The sequence below is a fragment of the Phaseolus vulgaris genome, chromosome 7, assembly GCF_000499845.2.
Source record: "Phaseolus vulgaris cultivar G19833 chromosome 7, P. vulgaris v2.0, whole genome shotgun sequence".
Classification (NCBI taxonomy): domain Eukaryota; kingdom Viridiplantae; phylum Streptophyta; class Magnoliopsida; order Fabales; family Fabaceae; genus Phaseolus; species Phaseolus vulgaris.
Genome location: NC_023753.2, coordinates 28,417,599 through 28,440,102, shown reverse-complemented (window position 1 = coordinate 28,440,102; position 22,504 = coordinate 28,417,599). Strand labels below are relative to the sequence as shown.

The following is a 22,504-nucleotide window of genomic DNA, read 5'->3' as shown; positions in this document are numbered from 1 at the left end:
CCACGAGCACAGGAATGTGTATATTTTTAACTGTATAAATGTATTTACGTAAACATATTTTCATAAAATTAGTTAAAATAATTTATAAAAAATGTTTCGATAAGAATTACAAACTACAAAAAGAGCACATCATTCTAAAGAACCAACTTGATTGATTCAATCCAAAAATGTGTAATTTTTTTTATGCGGTCGTTATTTATTTATTTCATCATTCACCTTTTAATTTACCATTAAAATCTATGATTTTAGATTTTTAAATATAGTTTAAGTTATAATGTGAACTAAACCATAAACCAACAGTTATTTAAAGAAAAGTTGTAATTCAAACATAATAAAAATTTAACATAAATACTCCTTCAGATATTAGAAATCACACCCAAAATTAATTTTATATCTAGTCGATGAGAGATTTTTAATACATATCTCATATATATATATATATATATATATATTGAGTGTGAAACTGAATATTTGTAAGTGATCTGATGACGGTTGATTCAATAAATTTTAATACTATATTAAAAAGTAAATCCTTACGAGATGAGTTTGTAAAGTGATTTTTCTCTTTTTATTTATATATTATAATTTGATCTTATTTTTCAAATATAAGATCTTCAATGTTTAATACGTAAGAGGTAGTTAGTTTGAGAATAACCTAACATTATTTGTAGTATAAAGTAAATTTTAAATTATAAGACATGATGATAATCTATTAAAAGCTAAAAGTTGATGGAGTTTTTTTTATCACCTATTCAAGGATGAAGTGTTACTACAATTTAATAGGTGTCTAATGAAATTTATTGTTTTATTTGTGTTTAGTAATTGATGACTCTATATATAATTGATAGATACTAATTTTAAATGTTCAAACTTTAAATAATTTTTTTAGAAATTATTGAGTATTTTAATGTTGAGTATAAATTTTTTAATGTCTTTAATAAACAATAAATAAATGTGTATGAGTTATTTATTAAAAAATTGTGTAAAACTTACATATTATTGAAGTTATGTAACTTTTTTTTGTAGCTTGTCTTTGTATTATAATATTTTTAAGTTTTTATTATATATATATATATATATATTATTTTAAAAAAATTTAGAGTAATTTGTAAGTCTTTATAAATGAAAAGTTAGGTTGTATATTGTATTATATGTATGAATGTTTTATATTATTTTAGTTTGATCGTATTATTATTACTAAAATAGGATGTTACAATTTTCATCGGTATAAAATGAAAATAAAATATAGTGGAATTTTCTTGAAATTAAAATATATTACCTTAAAATGTCACATTATTTAATTACTAATTATACTCTTTAATGAAAGTTTGGTCTTATAATTTAGTGTAGCAATTCATAACAACTTGTCGATATGTCCGAGTGGTTAAGGAGACAGACTTGAAATCTGTTGGGCTACGCCCGCGCAGGTTCGAACCCTGCTGTCGACGACATTTTTTTTATGATTTCAGCAGAGTTTAATATTTTAAAACCAAACTAATATTCAGGTTCTAAATTTTTTAAATAATTTAATTTATTGATTTTTTAAGAAATAATTTTTTTTTCTCAACTAATATTTTTTTAACTAAAAAATTTATATTTTAAAAAATAGTCCTAAGAACAATTCTAGCATTACATTTAAAAACATTATACCAACCTTCATTCAATCAAATCAATTATATGTAGTAATAATTTTTTTACTAAATTTCATTATCTTTACATTAAACTAAATATCCCTTCTTTCTATCGTTTACTTTCTCTTTATATTCTTTTATCACTTTGTTTGAATTTCGAAGAAAGTGAAAAAAAAAGGAAAAGGAAAAGTTTGAAAAGTGACTAAGAAAAAGGGAAATAAGAAAAAGGTTTGCAGTATATTTAGTTGATATGATGGAAAAAAAATAATTGAATAATGTTATAATATACTAAAATATCCTTATTTTAATTTAAAAATAATAATTATGAATTAAAATTAAAAGATGATTAATTTTGAAAATTATATTTAATAAAATTGAAAATAATGTTGAAAATTATTTAATATCCTTAAATAATTAATTGCAGATCACGTCAAAATAAATTTTCCACCTACCAATTAAAAAATAAATAAATTATAATACAAAAAGAATTTAAATGAAAAAATAGGATTGGAGATTAAATTGAAAGAAAATTTAATAAGTATAATTATAACACACTTAACCTTTACTACATTATATTAAATTTTTATTTTTTTTAAAGTTCATCCTAAACCTTAAACTTTTAACTTTTAATAAGTTCACAATATTTAGTTAGATTTAAATTTAAAGTTCAAATCTTAATTTAATTATAGTTATTTAGAATAAAATCTTACTTATAAATCAGGTTTATAAGGTTGAGTTAAGTTTAAAGTATACTTCTTTATATTATTTTTAATTTTTTATTTGGAATTTTCTTAAAGTAGGAAAAATCATCTAAGATGACTAAAAAAATTAAGAAATAACACAAATTTAAATTAATTTTGGATTAAATCACATTCATATAATTTTATTTAAATTTATGTCTTGTATAAGAATGTAGATAACATATGGTTTAATAAGAATTTTAATATTAACGTGTGGATACAAAAGAACCTTGATAATATACACCAAAGATATCTAGCAATTCAAATACCCAACACATGTGGATACCATTTATTTCTCTAGATTTTATAGAATCACTGTTACACTATTATGCAAGCTCACATTGGCATAGCCCTCTCTATGAATGGGAAAACAAGTGTACAAATCCCACCACTTAAATAAAAAACTGTAAAATCTACTTCAATTTATCCTAGTATCTAAGTCAACCTGTTTTACAAGTTATTAAAGTATTTCAATATTTGAAGAAGAATTTTGGTAGTTTTACTCCACCTTTCTCTTTCAGAATTCTTGTTCTGCTTCTTCTTTTCCTTTAGAAAGTGACTATACGTGATGATTAGTGTTACATTATATGGCAAACAATACATTCCTTTGTCACTGTAACCGTGTAGGGTACATTGTGAAACAGACCTTCCTGTGTTTATTATTTTGTTTTCTATGCATAATATACTTAGGCACATACAAGTCTATTAGTTCAGTATGAACTTCGATTTGAATCTTCTGTAAGTTTGTGACCAAAAATAAAAATAAAAATATTTTGATTTTGGCGTGAATGGTGGAAGCTAAAAGTAGTGGAGAAAGGTGAGGTATTCCAGCTTTATTTGGTCTTTGACAAGGTGTTTGAGTCCATTCCAACTTCCTAAGTTCATGAAATGGGGTCCCAGACCAGCTCACATTCCATTGTTTTTGATTTTTTTGATCACACAAGAGAAGTTCTCACAGCTGCACAATGAGTCTGAGTCAGAGTCAACAGTCACAACTTCACACTTTTAACTCTTGAGATTATTCTGTAAAATGGTAATGGTAGTTAGGTTCATTGGAGATGGGTACGCCGGGTTTCCTGTTTCCAAAGAAGAATCTCACTCCACCTTCTCTTCTTTCTTCATTTAATTTACTCTCATTATTACCATTAATATTCCTTTCATTCCCTTAATTCCCTTACTTCTCTGTCTCAGTCAAACAAGAAAAACTATAAAAATATGAAACCCATACCTGCCTTATAAGTTATGACAAAGCTGTGAACTTCCCAATTTCAATCTATACATTCAGATTAACTTTTTCCTATTCAAAATGATTAATAAAAATGCACCAAGTTTAAACTACATCCCCAAGTTTTACATGATATTGGCTTTGCGTGTGTTGTGTCCACAACACAACCAAAAGCAGACCAATAATCTTATATTTTTTGGTAGCAGTTGGGGATGAAGATGACAGTGGGCATACCATATCCATAGGCATCTCCCGTTTCTCCTTTTTCCTGTCTCTCTTACTGAATTATGGCATTCTCCTGAGATAACTATTCCATTTCCCTAAGATTTCGTTCACAAATGCCAAATGCCACCATTCCCCTTTTCTACTCAACTCTCTCAACACAAACCAAAGCAAGCCTTCAACTACTACTTCCTAATCTAATCCATCTCACTATTTATTTATTTACTCCGTTTTTGTTTCTTCATTTTTTTCCTTCCAAGCCACTGTATGTTATCCACCTAGTCCTTCCCTTCCCACACGATATCCATGCCTTGCCAAACGTCACCACAATACAGAGTTAAAAATCACAACTCTGCAATTGATTTATGATCTCCCCAAGGCCAGACCCTCTTTTGTCACACGCCCGCTTCTCCACCATGCTCAAGCTCCTCAAGAAGAACCTCCGCCGCCTCCTCCGCCGTCTCCGGTGTCCAATTCGCCGCCGCTCGAAGCCCAAAGTGGTAGTGATCAACAAGCTCGAGAAGAGCGCCCCAAAGGCCCAAACCGAGCCAAGCCCAAACCTTTCCGCGACGGTTCATCCCAACGCGCAATTGGGTGCTCCGAAGCCAATCCGGGTGGCGACGTTCAACGCCGCGCTGTTCTCCATGGCCCCGGCGCTCCCGAAAGGCGCACGCGAGTTGGGGGAGCAAAACGGCGTCGCTTCGAAGGCGAATTCGCGGCCGAGAAGCATATTGAAGCAGTCGCAATCAGTGAAAAAGACAGCAGAGGAGAGCGTTGGTAGCAGACAGAAGATGAGGGTTTCCATAAATTTGCCAGACAACGAGATTTCGCTGCTGCGAAGCCGACAATCGAGCTTCTCGGAACACGACAAGGAGGGGTTGAAGGCGTGGTCGTGGGGGGGAGGTGGGGCCCACGTGAGTAACAGAACGGTGGTTGAGGTTCTGAAGGAAGTTGATGCAGATGTTTTGAGTCTGCAAGATGTGAAGGCTGAGGAAGAGAATGGGATGAAGCCTTTGTCTGATTTGGCTGCGGCGCTGGGAATGAACTACGTCTTCGCCGAAAGCTGGGCACCCGAGTACGGCAATGCTGTCTTGTCCAAATGGCCCATCAAACGCTGCGTTTCTCACCAAATCTTCGATCAAACTGATTTCAGGTCAGCTTTTTAAACTAACTTTTCACTTTCATCATTTGCGTTTCTGCAGTTTCTTTGTTTATGTTAAGGTTAAGTTTTTTTGGGTCACTGGAATGGAACAGGACTGAACTCGGCAATGGAGGCACAGTAGTTTTGATTGTTCAAAGAAACACACGAATATTATTTTTACTTATTTTAATTTAGTTCTTTCATTGTTAAACTGTCTTATCAACTAAACTAGTCTGATGATTTTGTAATAACTGTTTTAAAAATGAGATTTGTGATTGGTTAGTATATTGCTAATTGCTAATTCGTAATACATAAAATTAAATTTATAAGTACATTTATTTATTTATTACATATTTAAACATTTGAATTTGAAATATATTATTTTAAAATAATTGATTTCTACACTTAATTCTAACCCATTTCCTGCAGAGTCTGAAACGCTTATTAAAATGCGTTTATTATTCTATCATTAAATAAATACATGTAGCAGGTATTGTGAGCACACTAAAATATTTTTTTAAAGAAAAAGAAGTAAAGTTACGACACCTTTTGGTTCTCTGCTCTTGTATGTATTTCGAAGAAGCTTCTTCGTGCTTGTCATTGCAAAGAAAAATGAAAAGATAATCACTTTTCTGCTGATAAAGGAGCAATTATTCTAGCACTTTTGAACCAAAAAAAGAATTCTCAAACTAACACATGGGAAGTTTCCAAAAGCCATACACAAGATTTTCTCATTCACTAACTACTCTCACTCTTTCAAACCAATGCTTAAGCAATGATCCACCTCCATTTAGCTTTACGCAAAAAGTTTAGCGTTAACATCAATTCTAAAACTGCTCTTAGATTCTTTCCTTGTTTTCTTGTACGTGGCAACGGCAATGACAAATGCACGACATGCCAACTGTAATAGCTGTAGGCAGCGATGCAGGATTCTTCCCCACCTACTCCATATGGGGATTCTCTGTTGTCACCATTCATCAATGTTCCCTTCACACTTATATTTTATTTTCAACCTCAATCGGACTTTTTTAGAGGTGTATAAGTCACCAAATATTCCAACCAAGGAACACCAATTTCACCCTTTTCTTCTTGTTTTATATACACTTTTAGATTCCCCAAATACAAATGGTGGCTTATTTCCCTGAATACTATAAACAACTCTAAAATGTAAATCTATTTGGTTCGTGTTTTTAAAGAACGAAACTTGCACTGTGCGCAGCATAAAATAATTGTAGTTTGGTGTGGAGTAAGTTTGTCTGATGCAAATGAGGTACAGTTTTTCTGGGGTGGGAGAAAAGTCAGAATACTTTCTTTCTTGCTCAAGTTCATCATAATTATATTGAGAAATTTTTTACTTTCCTCCACCAAAGGCGTCATCTATGGCTAATAATGACCATCTATTGAAAAATGATTGTGGAAATCCAAATTCCAATCCGTGTAAACAAGCTAGTTAGAAGGATTGAAGCATTGTAGATTGAAAGCATTGTGGTTAGAAAATGACTTAACAAGAAGGATGAGCATGAGATGCAAAAAAATGTGACTGATTAAGTTTTTGGGCACAGGAATGTTCTGAAGGCCACTATCGATGTGCCTCAAGTAGGTGAACTTAACTTGTACTGTACCCATCTTGATCATCTTGATGAGAATTGGCGAATGAAGCAGGTAAATGCAATAATCCAATCCAGTGATGAGCCTCACATCTTAGCTGGAGGCCTTAATTCACTAGATGAATCGGATTACTCCCAAGAAAGATGGACAGATATTGTGAAGGTATACATGCATGACAGAAAAGTAAATGCCTCTATTATTTTGTTGCTTTTTGGTCTCACTCTTGATAACAAAAGTAGAAATCAAATTTTTTGTTGGGTCCAGTACTATGAAGAGATGGGAAAGCCAACACCAAAGGTTGAAGTGATGAAATATCTCAAGACTAAAGACTACACTGATGCTAAGGACTATGCAGGGGAATGCGAGTCCGTTGTCATGATTGCCAAGGGACAAAGTACAAACTCAATTTTCAAACTCTAAACATGCTTATTAATTGTTATTATTATTATTCTTACTATCATTACTAATGTTATGCAGGTGTCCAAGGTACATGTAAGTACGGAACTAGGGTAGATTACATATTATCATCATCAAATTCTCCATACAAGTTTGTTCCTGGTTCCTATTTAGTTCTTTCTTCCAAAGGGACTTCAGATCATCACATAGTGAAAGTTGATGTGGTGAGGGAAAATGAGAAGCCTGAAGAAAAGGTCACAAAGAATACGCAACAACCAAGACAGAGAGTTGTAAAAATAACACAATCCACTCCTTCAAAAGGTATCTGGAAAACACACACTTAGACACCTAAATTGAGTTCCCTTGGTTTAGATTAGTATGATGATGATACTATTTCGGAATTGGGGCATTTTCTTTAGTTCCTGACCTTCTGTACACAGCTTTCTTCAAATAGATTTAGAAGCATATGACAAAAAAAGAGTGTGTAATGTCATGATGTGTGTCATTTTTTCACAAAAATAATTGTATAGATTTTTATTAAGAACTTTAAAAATCTATGAAGTGATTTCTTACTAGCCATTCCTTGTCTATGTTCCTATGTATGAATTTTCTTTTTTTATAAAAATAATTGTATAGAATTTTGAAAATATACCCAGTGATTTCTTGCTTGTCCTTTTTTGACAATGTTCATAAAATTCAGGATTATGATACCCTGTTTTTGAATTGAAAGTATAATTAGTTCATCACTATTAATTTTTTTTTAAAATTAGTAAGAAACAGTATCATTATTTATTATTAATGAGATGACGTTTATGAGTTTTTTTTCTGTCACTTTGTACGTTTTTTGATAACATATACTCGGGGTTTGTTTGTGTAACTAAAGAAAAAAAAGTGAATGCTTGTGTAAGTTTTTCCAAACTAATTTTAGAAAAAAAGTTAAATAATTTTTTAATAAATGAAAAAGTTATCCAATGTATAAACTAAAAAATTGATTTAAAAATTAAATGAAAAACTTCTACAAATCCATCTATACATAAATTTAATTTAATTTTTTAAAATATTTTTTTATTCTTTTCTCCTATAAATACATAAAAAAATTATTCCACATATTCTTTAATAGTAAGATAAGATAAAGACATCTGTAGGCCCCACCTTGGAGATTTTTTTAAAGATATTATGTTTTTTCATAGAGCACACGACCCAGATACAATAAATTTGTAAGAGTTGTTTAGATGATTTTTTTTATTAATAAAAATGACATTTTAATTTCAATTCCACTGAATCCTTTAAAATATCAAAAGATTGTGAAACTTATATAATATTACATCCAAGATAATGATGACGACCCTCCTTTGAATTTATTGCCAAAGCTGGCATTTCCATAAAATAGAAAGTAGCCCAGAAAGAACCAGACAAAAGTGCCAAAAATGTTAAGCAAAGATCAAATAGATTCTGTTTTGGAAAATTATGTTTAACAACCATAGAGTTGTATATAAGAATTGTTGTGATAGATTTAAAAATAGTATAAAAAAATATTAAAATAATATTGTTGGTTGTAAAGTGAATGTAAAAAAACAAAAGTATATCAAAATCTTATTTGAACTATCAAAGTGTTAAAATTTCTAAAATAAATTTTATAATAATTTTCTTTCAAAAGTTTGTAGTCAAATAATTTTAACAATTTTTTTTCTCATTTTCAAACATAGAAAGAAATGGATCTAAAAAATTTAAAATAAATTTTTCAACTTCTTTGCATAGTTATGTTATTGTGTTTAATGTTTCAGTTAATGTTTTTTTTTTTTTGTGTTTGTTTTTCAATTTCGTTTTTTTCATCTTATATATACACTACAAGAAAATCATGAAATAGAAACCAATTTTAGAGACTAAAAATAATTAGATGTTATAATGACTAAACTAGAGACCATTTTAGAGACTAAAATATTTTTTGTTTCTAAATTAGTTTCTATTATTCTGAAATGGTTTCTAAATTGGTATCTAATTAGCAATCAAGGTTTTTGCTACCAAATTTAGAATCTAAATAATTGGTAACCTTGATAGCTAATTTAGAAACTATTTAATAATAATAAAAACTAATTTAGAAACCAATATTTTTTTAGTTTTTAAAATGATCTCTAATTTAGTCACTATTGCAACTAATTATTTTTTGTCTCTAAAATTAGTTTCTATTTTTAATGATTTTCTTGTAGTGATAAATCAAGATTTTACCATATTCTCTAAGATAAGATACAATTCAATTAAATCCATAACTTTGCTTGTTCCTCTCTTTTCTTCTTTGCACATTCTTTCTTTCATCATGAATGCTAAATTGTTATCTTGTAGAAGTAAACTAAGAAATAAGAGTTTTATTACATATTTTTTATTTGTGTTTTTAGTGTTTCTTTTCTGCTTCTTGACCATTCTTGTTCCTTTTTTCTTCATCATGTATGAAGATTCAATACAAATCTCTTATGTACATAGTTTCTTATATTTTCACTCATTTGAAAATTCTGCCACATTCCTAGTTTTTCATTTGAATAACTTTCACTCATGTAGTAGGTCTATAATTACTGCGTTGAATGCCAAGAACAAGGTTGAATTTTTGGATGAGACTGTTGATGAATCTATGAAAGAAGATGTCTTTGATCAAGCCTAGAAACACTATAATGATATGGTGATTTCTTAGCTTGTGCATTTAGTTTCTCCCTCCATAAGCCAAAGCATTTTGTAGATGAGATATATAATGATTTGAAATCAAGATTTTTTTTCAAGGAAATCTCATAAGAATTTCATATTTGCAAATGAAAGTCTCATCCTTAAAACTGAGAGATCTCACTATTAAAGAATTCTTTACAAAATTGAAAGTTATATGGGATGAGCTTGGGAATTTTATACATGACCCTATATGCTCTTATGACACAAAATGACCATGTGGAGTGATTACTTTTGATTGCACAGATAAAAGTATTCCACCAATTGCTAAAATTTTCTCTGATGTAGCTCAATAGGAACGACAAATAGTTGACAACAATTTCATTATAGAATTGGAAACCAAGATTAATACATTAACCTCTATTGTTCCCTACATATAGGACGTTGTTATAGGAAACATGGTTTTCGTCAAGCCATGAAACAAGAACTTTAAGAATTCTTCAAATAGAAATATGTGTATACATTTGAAAAAAATGGCGAAGTATGCTACAAGAAGCATGATTTTTCTCCATACATAAATATTATAATGGAAAGAACAATGTTGTCAACCATTTTGATACTAAAGAAGATACAAAGACTAGAGTTGTTCAACATACTGCATTTGGAAACCAAAGTATACATGTATCATAATAACAAATACAAAGCCTTGATGTCTCTAATTCAACAGTCCAACCATGAAAATACTACTAGAATCATTTCCTCCAAAGCACAAAATATAAAACTATTGATTTTGGTGTTACATATAATGTTTCCTCTAATCTTGCAAATTTTCTTTCTTAGAAACAAATTTATCTTATAATTGTTAGATTTCCTAATGTAACTAAGGTTATTGTTACTCATATCGACATAGTTAAATTCAATGATGTTTTTTTTGCTAAAAGATGTTTATTCATTCTTTCTTTCACATATAATTTGATTTTTTTTTCTAAGTTGGTATCTTCCCTCAATTTTAAAGTTCTTTTCACATCCAATTCTTGTGTGACTAAAGATTTTAAAACCAAAGAGAAAATTGGTCTAGTTGATGAATAATATTATACAAAATATTCTCTAATATACTCGACTAGGTCACTTGTGAAAGATTAGTCATTTTGAAACATAAACATCCTTATATACAAAGTATAAAAAAAAATGGTTGCAATACTTGTTATCTTGTCAAACAATTTTTTTAAATATTTTTTCTAGTTTTTCTCGTGCTTTTAAACCTTTTGATGTGATACATGTTGATATTTAGAGATCTTGTTCCAATATTTCTTTACATGGTCATGTATATTTTCTTACTACTTTAGATAATTGTTCTTGTTTTACATGAATTTATCTTATGAATCACGAGTTTGAAACTCATACTCATCTTACAATTTTCATTATCCTTCTTAAAAACTAGTTTAAGAAACATATCAAAATTATAAGATTTGATTATGATCCCGAATTTTTCATGAAAGGTTTTTTAATTCTTGAGGGATTATTCATGAAACAATTTGTTTAAAAATCCTCGAACAAAATGAAATATAAGAATAAATGTCACCCTATATTGAATGTTACTCGTTGTTTTAATCAAATATTTCCATATAATTATCATGTTATACTCTTAAATATATATTCATTTAATAAATCACACACCTACATTTCTCAAGTACTCTTCAGCTTCTTAAAACTTATATAATCTTAATAATATTCGTGTATTTGGATGTTTATTGTTAATAAAAATAAACTTTATACTTGTTCAACTCCTTTAGTTTTGTTTTTCTTGGTTTAAACGTAACACCAAATGATTATAAGGCATTCATGTTTAGTCCATGACAAGTTAATAGAGATTTGACATTTTCCAGAAGTCTACAAATAACATGATTCCTTTTTGTTTATCTTAGGTTAAATTTACTTACGAGGATAACTTTTCGTTTTAACTATCAAAATAAATAAGAGTAAATTATATTAATTGTTCCTTTCTAATTGTAAAAACTACAATAATTAGACTCATTAGTATGTCTTGCAACTAATTTTTTTTTAATGTGAACCAACCTATTAAGGTTAATTATTCTGTTTTTGTTACTCTTGAGTATTGACACTATTACTAACTAGTTTTGAACTCTGGCAGTTGACTTTTGCAGTTTGAAACATAAAATAAAGAATTTAAATGAAATTAAAGAGTCTGCATTATTTAAGAAAACATAAATAAATATACACATTTTAAATTTAAAAAACCAAAACTGTAATTAAATATGATATTTTCTTTTCTTAATTTAAATTAAATTCAAACTTTCTGCCTCTTATGATGGAGTTTGGGTTCAGATAGAAAACTCCAACAAGGTCCATGACCAGGCAAAGCATAATTAAGAATGGAGTATTTCTTTCTGCACCTCTACAGTTTTCTTCCAGCACCCTTACATTCTTCAAAATATTCAAATTACTCTTGATATTTTTTTATGATTATAAAATAGGAGATGTTGCATAAGTAAAAAGTGTTTTCAAAATAGGAAATCTAAAAAACAAAAGAATTGTTCTATATTTTAAAACACATTTTTTTGACTTCTAAAACAATAAATTCAAAATTCATAAAATATATTTCAAAAAAACATTTCAAAAAGAGTAATTTGAAAGTCATTTCTTAAAAGGAATAAAACATTCTTTAAAAAAATATAGAGTACAAGAAAAAACATCCTTAAAAATGAGATTTGTTGGCAAATAAAGAGAAAAACATAGATACAATTTTAGAAAGAAAAATGATGTTTTTTCGTGTTTATTTTTCCATTTAACTCACTAGTCTAAACCAAATAGTATGAGGCACTTGCAGCAATGTTTGGAAAAGAGATTTTAACAAATCTCTCCATTACCTAGTGTCACATGAGTAACCAAAAACAACAAAAATACGTGAAATAGAAAATAAAGTTGATGACAAAAATGAAAAACAAACAAGTAATTATTAAAATGAAACCATTTTTTAGAGTACTTATTGTTGTAACAATACCCTCCTTTTCAAGTGCAGTCTTGTCTTCAAGGGTGTAAACTATTAGGAAACTGTTTGATCATACCACAATAGAAATCTCAAGTGGTATGCTCTATAGGTAAATTTCTTCCACTCAAACAATATCTTAGTAGCAGGAATACCCCTTTTAACCATTTTCCTATTCTTATCCAGAATAGCCTCTGGTTCACCTTTAGAAGGAACAAGTGAATATAGTTGTGGTGAAAGATTTTTAAGTACAAGATTGAGGATCTCTTCACATTTTCAACTTACACATTGTGTATGCCTGAATTAGGGGGAAGTTTCAATTGATTAGTTGTTGCTTCTATACAATCTATTGCACGAAAATCAGCTGAAAGTTTTGTTGTTGATCCATTTGATGTTTAAGGCTTGGCTCACCTCAAAGCAAATCTTTTTTTCATCTATAGAAAAATTCATGTTATATAAGGAGCCTCCAACCTTGTACCACCTCCTGCTGTCACAATCATTGGAGTGATGGAGTCTCATTTACTCCCAAACTTCTTAACTAATTCCAAATCTAAGAAATTATGACTGCTAGTGCTTCCAACATTTTCTAGATATATGACCCGCACTGTTTCATAATTATGCACCCTGTTAAAGCATTCATAGATAATTGAGGATCACTGAATTGAGTACAAACAGTATTAACTGACCCATTTTCTTCTGTAATCTCTGCTTCGCCATCCACAAACTCTTCATCCCAAAATATTCAAAAACTTTTTAGCTCTTCTATCTGTCAATTAATGGATCAACAGTTTCTTTAATTTTTTGTCCAAACTAGGTCAATTCTTCCTTTACTATATCTAATGATTAAATAAAAAAGGATGTTTCTTTCTATATCCAGTAAATTTCTAGAGACATCTGATATTTTTAGCATAGAGTTTCCAGAATGTATTTTCTATATATTTCAAGACAAATTGCAGAAAACACTCAAAGGAATCATTATGCTGCAGAAAACACTCCCGAAGAAGAGTTAAAGCCAATTATAAAATACAGTAGTTCATTCTGGAATGATAAAATTGCACCAATGTATATGTCACTGTGTTTTTATATAAAAATGTTCTTTTTTATCTTTTGGATTCGGAATGTAATTTTACATTTTGCCTAATCCTATGTGAAGCAGGGAAAGAGATATTTTGTTTACAGATAGGATGCTGCATATTTTTCATTTATATTTAACAAAAATAATATATTTTGATTCTTATATAATTTCAAAAGCTATATACTCAATAACTTGATCGTTCATGAACAAGGGCCAATTACATTTCTTGGCCGGTCATTTAATGGTACTTGATTCCTTTGCTTTGAGAAAGGTGGTTAAATTTCAAAGCTCAAGATTTCTCATTGATCCCTTGTTGCACTTTCTGCTTCAAATCACTGTATCACAAATGACCAGATCTCATATTCCCAATGAAGATATCATTTGAAGAAACAAAAAAAGTTCTCCACTAAGCCATTACTTCAATAAAACTATGATGTTTTTTAATTTCTTATATTTCTATAAATTCGGTCACAAGGCCCACAGAATTATATGTTTTTGATATTGTCAATTATTCCAGAATAATACCCGTCAAAAGAAGAAAAAAGAAAAAAAAAAGAGAATAATACACCACAACCAAAACTCCACTTTGTCCAATTAAATCTTAATTTTTTTATCATTTATTTTGTTCATCTGATAAAGAAGAACATAGAATGCAGTAGCTGAACGTTACAAACCTAAGCAATCTTCTTCCCACATATTAATAATTGCCAACTCCTAACTCTGTCAGAGTAATGATTGAAGTTCAGGCTCCATAGTATAATGATATTATATATGAAAATAAAAGTCAAACCAATTGGGCATGTTCCTCAACATAAACAGCTTGATTAACCCACAACAGAAGGGAACATGTGCACTTAACTTTTGAGAGACATTTATGCCAGCTTCTCGTTTTTGAGATTATTTCACTCTTGCATCAACTTTCCCGTATCCTCTCATGACCCAATGAGTTGACCAAACAAATGGTAATGATACTCCTAAACTTCAACATTTAGTATTGAGAAGTTGTGACACAGGGAGAGAGAGAGATACAAGTGAGAATGGAGGAGCTCAGCTAAAAATTCCATCATTTCTTGCACTAGAAGATTCTTAAAATGAATTGGCAGTTGTTTCTGATAACAGTGACACACTTGATTCAACAAAGCTTGATGATACTCTTCTTCTATTGCCATTATGTAAACTCTAGCAAGAACCAAAATTTGTACATCCAATTTGGCTTTGTAACAGAAAACACTTGAAAAAACAAAACAGTATTCTATAAGCTAAATCTAGGAACAAATTATCCAGACACTATAATCTCATTCTGTACACAAAATCCTGGAGCTGGAGCTTCTTTCTTCCCTAGAATTAGTGAACTGGCTATCACTTTCTATAGTATATGCTTGATAACCCGTTGGACTAGAGAGCTGACCAGAGCCACTACTGCTCACAGATCTCTCAATATCAAGCCTCCCAGCAACAAGAGGGATTGGTCGTTCAGGTATTGAGGGCACTGATTCATCAGACTCCATCATTTTAACAACCTGATCCATTGTTGGCCTAGCATACAACTGCGGGTGAGAGCAAAGTACAGCAATTAACACATACTTCTCAAGAACTTGTGTTGAACCAGGTTGTGGCATGCCATCTTCAATTACATCCAAAGCCTTTCCTGTTCTGACTAATGACCAAGCCCAATCAGTCAAAGCAGAAGGTTGACCATCATTGTTCATCTGAAGCGCCTTCCTCCCACTCAAAAGCTCAAGAAGCACAACCCCATAACTGAACACATCACTTCTCTCTGTCAACTGTCCATACAAAGCATATTCCGGAGCAACATACCCCATGGTTCCAGCCACCCTAGTGCTCATATGCGTCATCCCCTCGGGGTTAAACTTCGCCAGTCCAAAATCTGCAACCTTGGCTTCAAACTTATCATCCAAAAGTATATTACTTGCTTTAATATCCCTATGAATGATTGCAGGCTGAGCCCCGTAATGCAAATAAGCCAGCCCTCTAGCGGTGCCTAGAGCAATCTGCTGACGAATTGGCCAACTCAGTTTCACCCCATTGGAACCAAACAAATGGTCGTGGAGACTCCCGTTTTTCACCATATCACAAACAATAATCCTCTGGTAACCTTCTAAACGAGTAGTGACAGAACAATAACCTCTCAGGGCAACAAGGTTAACATGCCTCACGCTAGCAATAACCTCAACCTCATGAGAAAAGCTGGCATCACCAGCAGCCGAACAATTCTTGAACCTCTTAAACGCAACCTCACTCCCATCAGGAAGCAACCCTTTGTACACATTCCCGTAACCCCCTCTTCCAACTATGTTATCCCGGGAGAAATTCTTAGTTGCCTTCTTGATATCATCGAAAGTGAACCTGATCAAAGTGGTGCTCTGGTCCATGGAGTCCAACCCAGAAGCCAAACCGGTTTCCGCAATACGAATATCCCTATCCCGAGCCACGTTCTTATCAAACTTGCGATACGCCCAAAAGCAGAGAGCCAGCAAGGAGAAGACCAAGACACAGACAACAGAAACAAGCGCAAAAAGAAGCTTTCTTTTTTTGGCGGCGGAGGAACGGGAGGAGGGAAATTCGAGGGAGAACAGGCACTTGGCGGTGCCGGGGTCGGAGGGGCCGAGGTAGTTGGCGAAGGCGGCGGCGTAGATAGAAGAGTAGTCAGTGCAGCTGGTGAGGTTGCCGACGGACTGTCCCAAGTGCGGGATAGCGGAGAGGGAGGAGGTGCAGAGGGCGCAGGGGGAGTTATTCTCGAGCGATTGGTTGCAGTTCTTCCCCACGGTCTGAAGCGTGGACTGGGGAACGAGGGCTTCGAAGTCTTGTTTGGTGGTGACGTTGACGCAGCCTTGGGAGATCCAGGAGGTTCGGTAGCCGCAGGAGGAGCGAATGTCGTAGGTGGGGTCGAAGCGGTTAACATAGGACTGGAAGCTGTCCCAGCAGGAGTCGGAGGCGTTGGAGGGAGCGAGGAAGAAGCCACTGCGGCGGAGGTAGTCGGACTGGACGAGGCGGAGGGCCTCGGTGACGACCTGGCAGCGGGAGGAGTCGAAGGAGGAGGGCTTGGTGGTGCCGAGGACGGTGAAGTTGAGGGGACACGTGGCGGATAAGGAAGAGGATGGGAGAGAAAGGAAGCAGAAGAAGAAGAGGAGGATGAAGGGTTTGACAGGAGTCATGGAAATGGAGGGGTTGGTACGTTAGCGAGGTGGGAGTTGGAATGGGAAGAAAGGTAAGAGTAAGAGGAGTTGGTGTTTTATGTTTTTTGACCATGTTCCTCCTCATTCTTTACCCAACAATACTCAATACTCAATACTAATAGCAGACACTGACACAGGGTGGATGCTTCCGCGAACTCAACTCAAACTACTATTACTACTACTTCTTCTTCTTCTTCTACTTCTTCTACTGCTTCTACCACCCACAATCATTGATCCTTCATCATGGATCGTCGATCCTTTCTCTTCACTGTTCATCGCTGTCCATTCCTAGCCTACTTTTTTTGTTCCTCTTCTTCCCTTTCAACTCTTTTTTCAACATCTAGAAGCCACTAACCAAAATTTTAATTGCCCACTGCCCCTGCATCAAATCTACACGTCACTACCACACCACACCAACATATTTTGCACAATCACCGCTTTCATCTTCTTTTATGTGCTTCTAATTAACAAATCATGAGGTCAATTTTAATATAACCTGTTCCCACAATTTCGACCTACCACAAGTTAAAGTGCCTTTACCAATATACCTGCTTAATTTTGTATCTCATCCACTCCTACTTGTCTCATTTTTCTTAAGAAACCACACATTTTTCATCCATCACTTAACTCAAACAAAACCAAAACCTTTTCTAGTTTCCCTTTTTTGCTAACACCACACATAATGGACAAACTTACATTACCAAACGCGGTCTTAATTCCTGGTGATGCTGACACTTCGGTTGCTGTTTTCTCGTACAATGTTTTATTTACCTCTTGTGTATCCTTTCAAATTTATCTTATCTTACATATGATTAAGTGCTAGTAAGATTCTCCTTCACATCCTTGTTCAATATTTAAAGATTCATAATCAATGCTTTTTTCAAGCAAAGAAGTTTCATAATGCGGAAAAATTCAGTTCACGGGATTGTGAAAAATCTAAAAATGTGCCCACCCGCCACATCAATGTAGGTTAACTTTTATACTTAGGTTAAGTCAGTCTCCCACAACATGGAAGGGATATTCAGGTAGACCAAGTTGTTTGTGAAAAAAAATGTTATTATATATAAAATAATTTTATATAATAATATTTGTGTTAGATTAAATTACTATTTATAATTACTTAAGTAAATCAATCTATTAGAATTATAAAACTTTATAAGTGACGTAAATTTTTGTTTCTATTAATTGATTAATTAATTAAAAAAGTGATTTATTTAATATATAAACATCAGTCACCTAATCTAAATCTGACGTAAAACACACCACAATAAGCCTTCGATAGTTCGTCTTATGTATATGTCCACTCGTTCACATTTCCAATTATACACGCAGCTTTTGCTTGGGATACGAAATTACCTTTTCTTCAATTAAATGAAAAGTAATACACAGGGAAAAAGAATAAAAAGAAGAAGATGATTTATATAAGAGTTTTTTTTTATAGTCATTTAAATTTTCTCTTGTTGACTTTCTCTTAGAATTGAGAAGAAAAGGTATTTGAGTGATCCCCGTTCTTTGCAAGGAGTTATCAATAAATATGCATATTTTTATAAATATATGTTATTCCCACTCTTTTCTATTTTTTTTACAACAATTCTATTTCATTTTATGCTTTTTTTTATTTGTAGTCACCTTTAATACCATATTCTTCTAGTAAAAATAAAATGCTTATAACGTTTTAAGTTTATGTGGTAACATGAATTAATGTATAATACATCAATTAACACACGATTTTGTTAGTATAAAAAAGCAATATCTATTGACATTAATTTCTAATATAAATGCATTATAATATTAGCTTGGACTAATAATATTTATCCAAATAGTTCGATTTCCATTAGATAATTATACTAATATGAATGTGGACCTGAGTGAATGTTGTAATTACAGATGAAGTTTAATAATCAAGAATAATAATGTCTTTTAAGTTACAAAATTATACATAAAATTAAAATAGTTTTTTTTAAACTATCATATCTTAAAACTCGTCCTCTAATTTTCATTAGTATTTTTTTAAAATATTTTATTTTATTTTTTCTGAAGTCACGAACTCAAGTCGAAGGTAAGTTTTTATTATCAGTGGATTAAGAACTCTCTTTTCTCCTTTTTCTACATGTCGTATAGAAACTCAGTGCATGTATGACGAAATGAGAAAAATAAATCTGTATGTTTAAATTTGTAGTGATGTGACTGTGCGTTAAGTTTTGATAGTTGATATCAACTTTGGTCGTTGTTCCAGTTTCATGTTTTCATACAAGTGAACACAAACATTCACACACAATAATCATCTTAACTAATTTATCTTATTCTCCGTTTGACTTTGGGTGAAGATTTGTAAGAGGAGGAGGGAGTGGATTAGAAAAGATATGAAAAGATATGAGGTTATTTGAATTGAGTAAAGTGAATTTGTGATGATAATTTATTGAAATTTGTGAGTGGTGTGATAGTTAAGAAATAATTTAAAAATTATTTTAAAAATGTAAAATGTAAATTTACAAATTTATTTTTGCTATTAAAAAATATTTTAATAAAAAAATATAATATAAAAATGTAAAAAAATTAAACATATAATAATAATAAAAATAAAAAGTAAAGTTATAAAATAAAAAATTAAACCATAAATATAATAATAAAGAAAAGTAAATACATTCAAAAAAATAAAAAATCGTAAACACAAAAAATAAATTAAATAATAAATACATATAAAAGAATATAAAAACATTTATTAAAAATAAAAATAGTAAATATGTAGAAAAAAATGTAAATACATTTTTAAAAATTAAAAACAGTAACCACACTTAATAAAAAAACTTTAAATACATTTAGAAAAAAAAATTAAGAACTTGCGTAACTAGAGAAGAAGAAGAAGAAAAAGCACTCTGATGAAGAAAAGCAAATATCCCGTGCAACCAGACCCAAGATCCAATTTGAAGAAATAAAAAACATAACATAATCGAACACTTTTTTCACACAAGGGACAATCGATTCTTGTTCTACCTTTAAAAGTCACAGAATCGATTCTCTCAAATCAACCTTCACTCGAAAATCAATTCTGCACTATTTGAAAAAAAAAATTGGAAAATCGATTTTGCACTATTTGAAAAAATGGAAAATCGATTATGCACCCTTTGAAAAAATGGAAAGCGATTATGCACCCTTTACAAAATTATGAAAATCGATTTTATACTTGAAAAATTAGGAAAATATGTAGGAACTAATTGAAGGAAATAAGAGAAGACAAAAAGGTTGTAGCAACTGATTGAACCTAATTGCACAAAATTGCAAAACTGATCTTATTCATTTTGATTCACTCAATCATATATATAATAATTACAATTACTGGAAACTATAAACTAGGAATACTAACAGGCCTGTTAATTGACCATTAATGCAATATAACGGTAAAATAGTTTAAGGATAATAAAATCTGAATTAATAATAATAAAATTTGAATTAATAACCAACATTCTCCCTTAATTTTGACTTGGAACAACCTTTCCAATTTAAGTCACGATATTGTTTTTCTCAATCGCCATCAATTCTTCATTCATAGCCTTTTGCCATTTGGGGTGTTGAATGACATCAGCAAGTCTCACAGGTTCCGATTGTGCAAGAAAAGCAAAGTGAACCAACTCTCCATTGTCATCAACTTCATCATCAAGATTTACTTCGCAATCTTGAAGATGTACAGGTTGTCGTTGTTGCCTTCTTGGTCGCTCCATCATAATTGCAATTGGAGTTGCAACTTCAGGTTGAATTACAACTTCAGGTTGAACTGCAGGTACTTCAAGAGTGACTCTATCTTCCACATCATCGTTCAAAAGGTAAATATCTCGTTTTTTCAAATCCATTTCAGTTGTTGCATTCCATTGCCATTCCTCATCTTCGACAAATGTAACATCACGACTAACAATCACCTTCTTTGTCATTGGATTGTACAATTTGTATCCCCCATGCTTATATCCAATGAAAATGGTCTTCACTGCCTTATCATCCAACTTTGATCTTGTTGCATTGGGAACATGAACATAAGTAATCGACCCAAATACCTTCAAGTGCTGCACATTGGGTTTGAATCCACTCCATACCTCAATCGGAGTTGTGTTAGGAACACTCCGAGTGGGTGATCTGTTTATCAAATATACCGCACATGTTACGGCCTCAGCCCAAAAATAATTTGGCATACCTTTCGCTTTAAGCATGCTCCTCGCCATGTCCATGATTGTTCTATTCTTTCTCTCAGCAACTCCGTTGTGTTGAGGTGTGTAGGGGCAAGTTATGTTATGTTGCAACCCAAGTTCTTCACAGTGTCTCTTGAATTCATTAGACTTGTACTCATCTCCTCCATCACTACGCACCATCTTAATTTGTCTTGTCACTCTCTCTTTCAACAAATGCTTTAAATATTTTAAAGCAGTGGAATACCTCATCCTTGCTTTTCAATACATAAATCCAGGTTTTCCTTGAAAAATCATCAATAAAGGTTAAAAAATACTTATTACCTCCAACTGATGATATGTTCATCAGGCCACAAACATCTGTATGAACAAGCTCCAAAGGAAATTTTGCACACCAAGGCTCCTTAACAAATGGTGTCCTATTATTCTTTCCAAAAATGCAAGCCTCACACAATTGATCAGGGTGATGAATATGGGGTAAACCATTCACTAAATTTCTTTTGGAAAGATTTTCCAAACTCTGAAAATTTAAGTGCCCAAAGCGTAAATGCCATAACCACGATTCATTATTCACTATTGCATTCAAGCACTTGAAATCACCCATTTGAATTTCTATTGGAAACATGCGGTTTTTTGATAAAAAGGTTTTAAGAATCAAATTACTTTTTTTTTATCAAAAATTGATAATTTATTTTCAACTATGTGCATCTCATAACCCTTCTCAGCCAGTTGTCCCATACTCAACAAATTACTTTTCATATTAGGTACATAGAAAACATCATAGATGTACCTGTGATCACCATTCTTCAATGTGATAAGAATTCGCCCTTTTCCAATCACCGGAACGAACCTGCCATCACCGAATTTCACTTTTGTGCGAAATGAGTCATCCAAATCTGCAAACAACTCCTTTTGACCACACATATGATTTGTGCAACCTGTATCCAAATACCAAGTCTGATTGTTTGGGGTTTCATTTGATGTGGTTGTCATTAGTACTGTATGATCCTCTTCATCTTGTACGTAGTTACTGTCTTCTTGAGCATAATTGACAACATGATTATCACCTTTTAGTCTGCACTCATTTGCATAATGGCCACGTTTATGGCAATTATAACACTCAACATTTGATTTATTATAAATGCCTCCTCGTCCTCCGCGACCACGTTCCCTGTGCCAAGCGCCTCCATGATTCTCGCCACCACGACCTTTGCTGAAATAGCTACCATGTTTATGATAGGAGCTACCAATTGAGGCTTGTGCTTGTAAAGCCTGTTCAATTGGTTTTTCAATCTTATTGTCATTCATCCGCTGCTCATGCGCTCGTAGAGAACCAGACAATAACCTTACTATCATTTTTGAAATGTCATTGGCCTCTTCAATTGCGGCAACAACATGTTCAAATATGGGAGTTAAAGACCTCAAAATCTTTTCCACC

At 32.0% G+C, this 22,504-nt stretch overlaps 2 protein-coding genes and 1 non-coding gene across 3 annotated transcripts; 2 read left to right on the top strand and 1 right to left on the bottom strand.

The window, feature by feature from the left end:
• Positions 1-1,366: 1,366 nt before the first annotated feature.
• On the top strand, positions 1,367-1,448 carry TRNAS-UGA (transfer RNA serine (anticodon UGA)). Its single transcript has one exon. It is a non-coding gene; the product is annotated as a tRNA-Ser (tRNA).
• A 1,540-nt stretch (positions 1,449-2,988) lies between these two features.
• LOC137829676 (uncharacterized) lies at positions 2,989-7,542 on the top strand. Its single transcript, XM_068636541.1, has 4 exons — positions 2,989-4,971; positions 6,522-6,729; positions 6,832-6,961; positions 7,045-7,542. Exons 1-4 carry the CDS (start codon positions 4,184-4,186, stop codon positions 7,305-7,307), a joined length of 1,389 nt encoding a protein of 462 aa, XP_068492642.1. The 5' UTR covers positions 2,989-4,183; the 3' UTR covers positions 7,308-7,542.
• Positions 7,543-14,741: 7,199 nt separating this feature from the next.
• LOC137829675 (probable LRR receptor-like serine/threonine-protein kinase RKF3) lies at positions 14,742-17,392 on the bottom strand. The gene has a single exon (XM_068636540.1). It carries the CDS (start codon positions 16,868-16,870, stop codon positions 14,990-14,992), a length of 1,881 nt encoding a protein of 626 aa, XP_068492641.1. The 5' UTR covers positions 16,871-17,392; the 3' UTR covers positions 14,742-14,989.
• Positions 17,393-22,504: the final 5,112 nt, after the last annotated feature.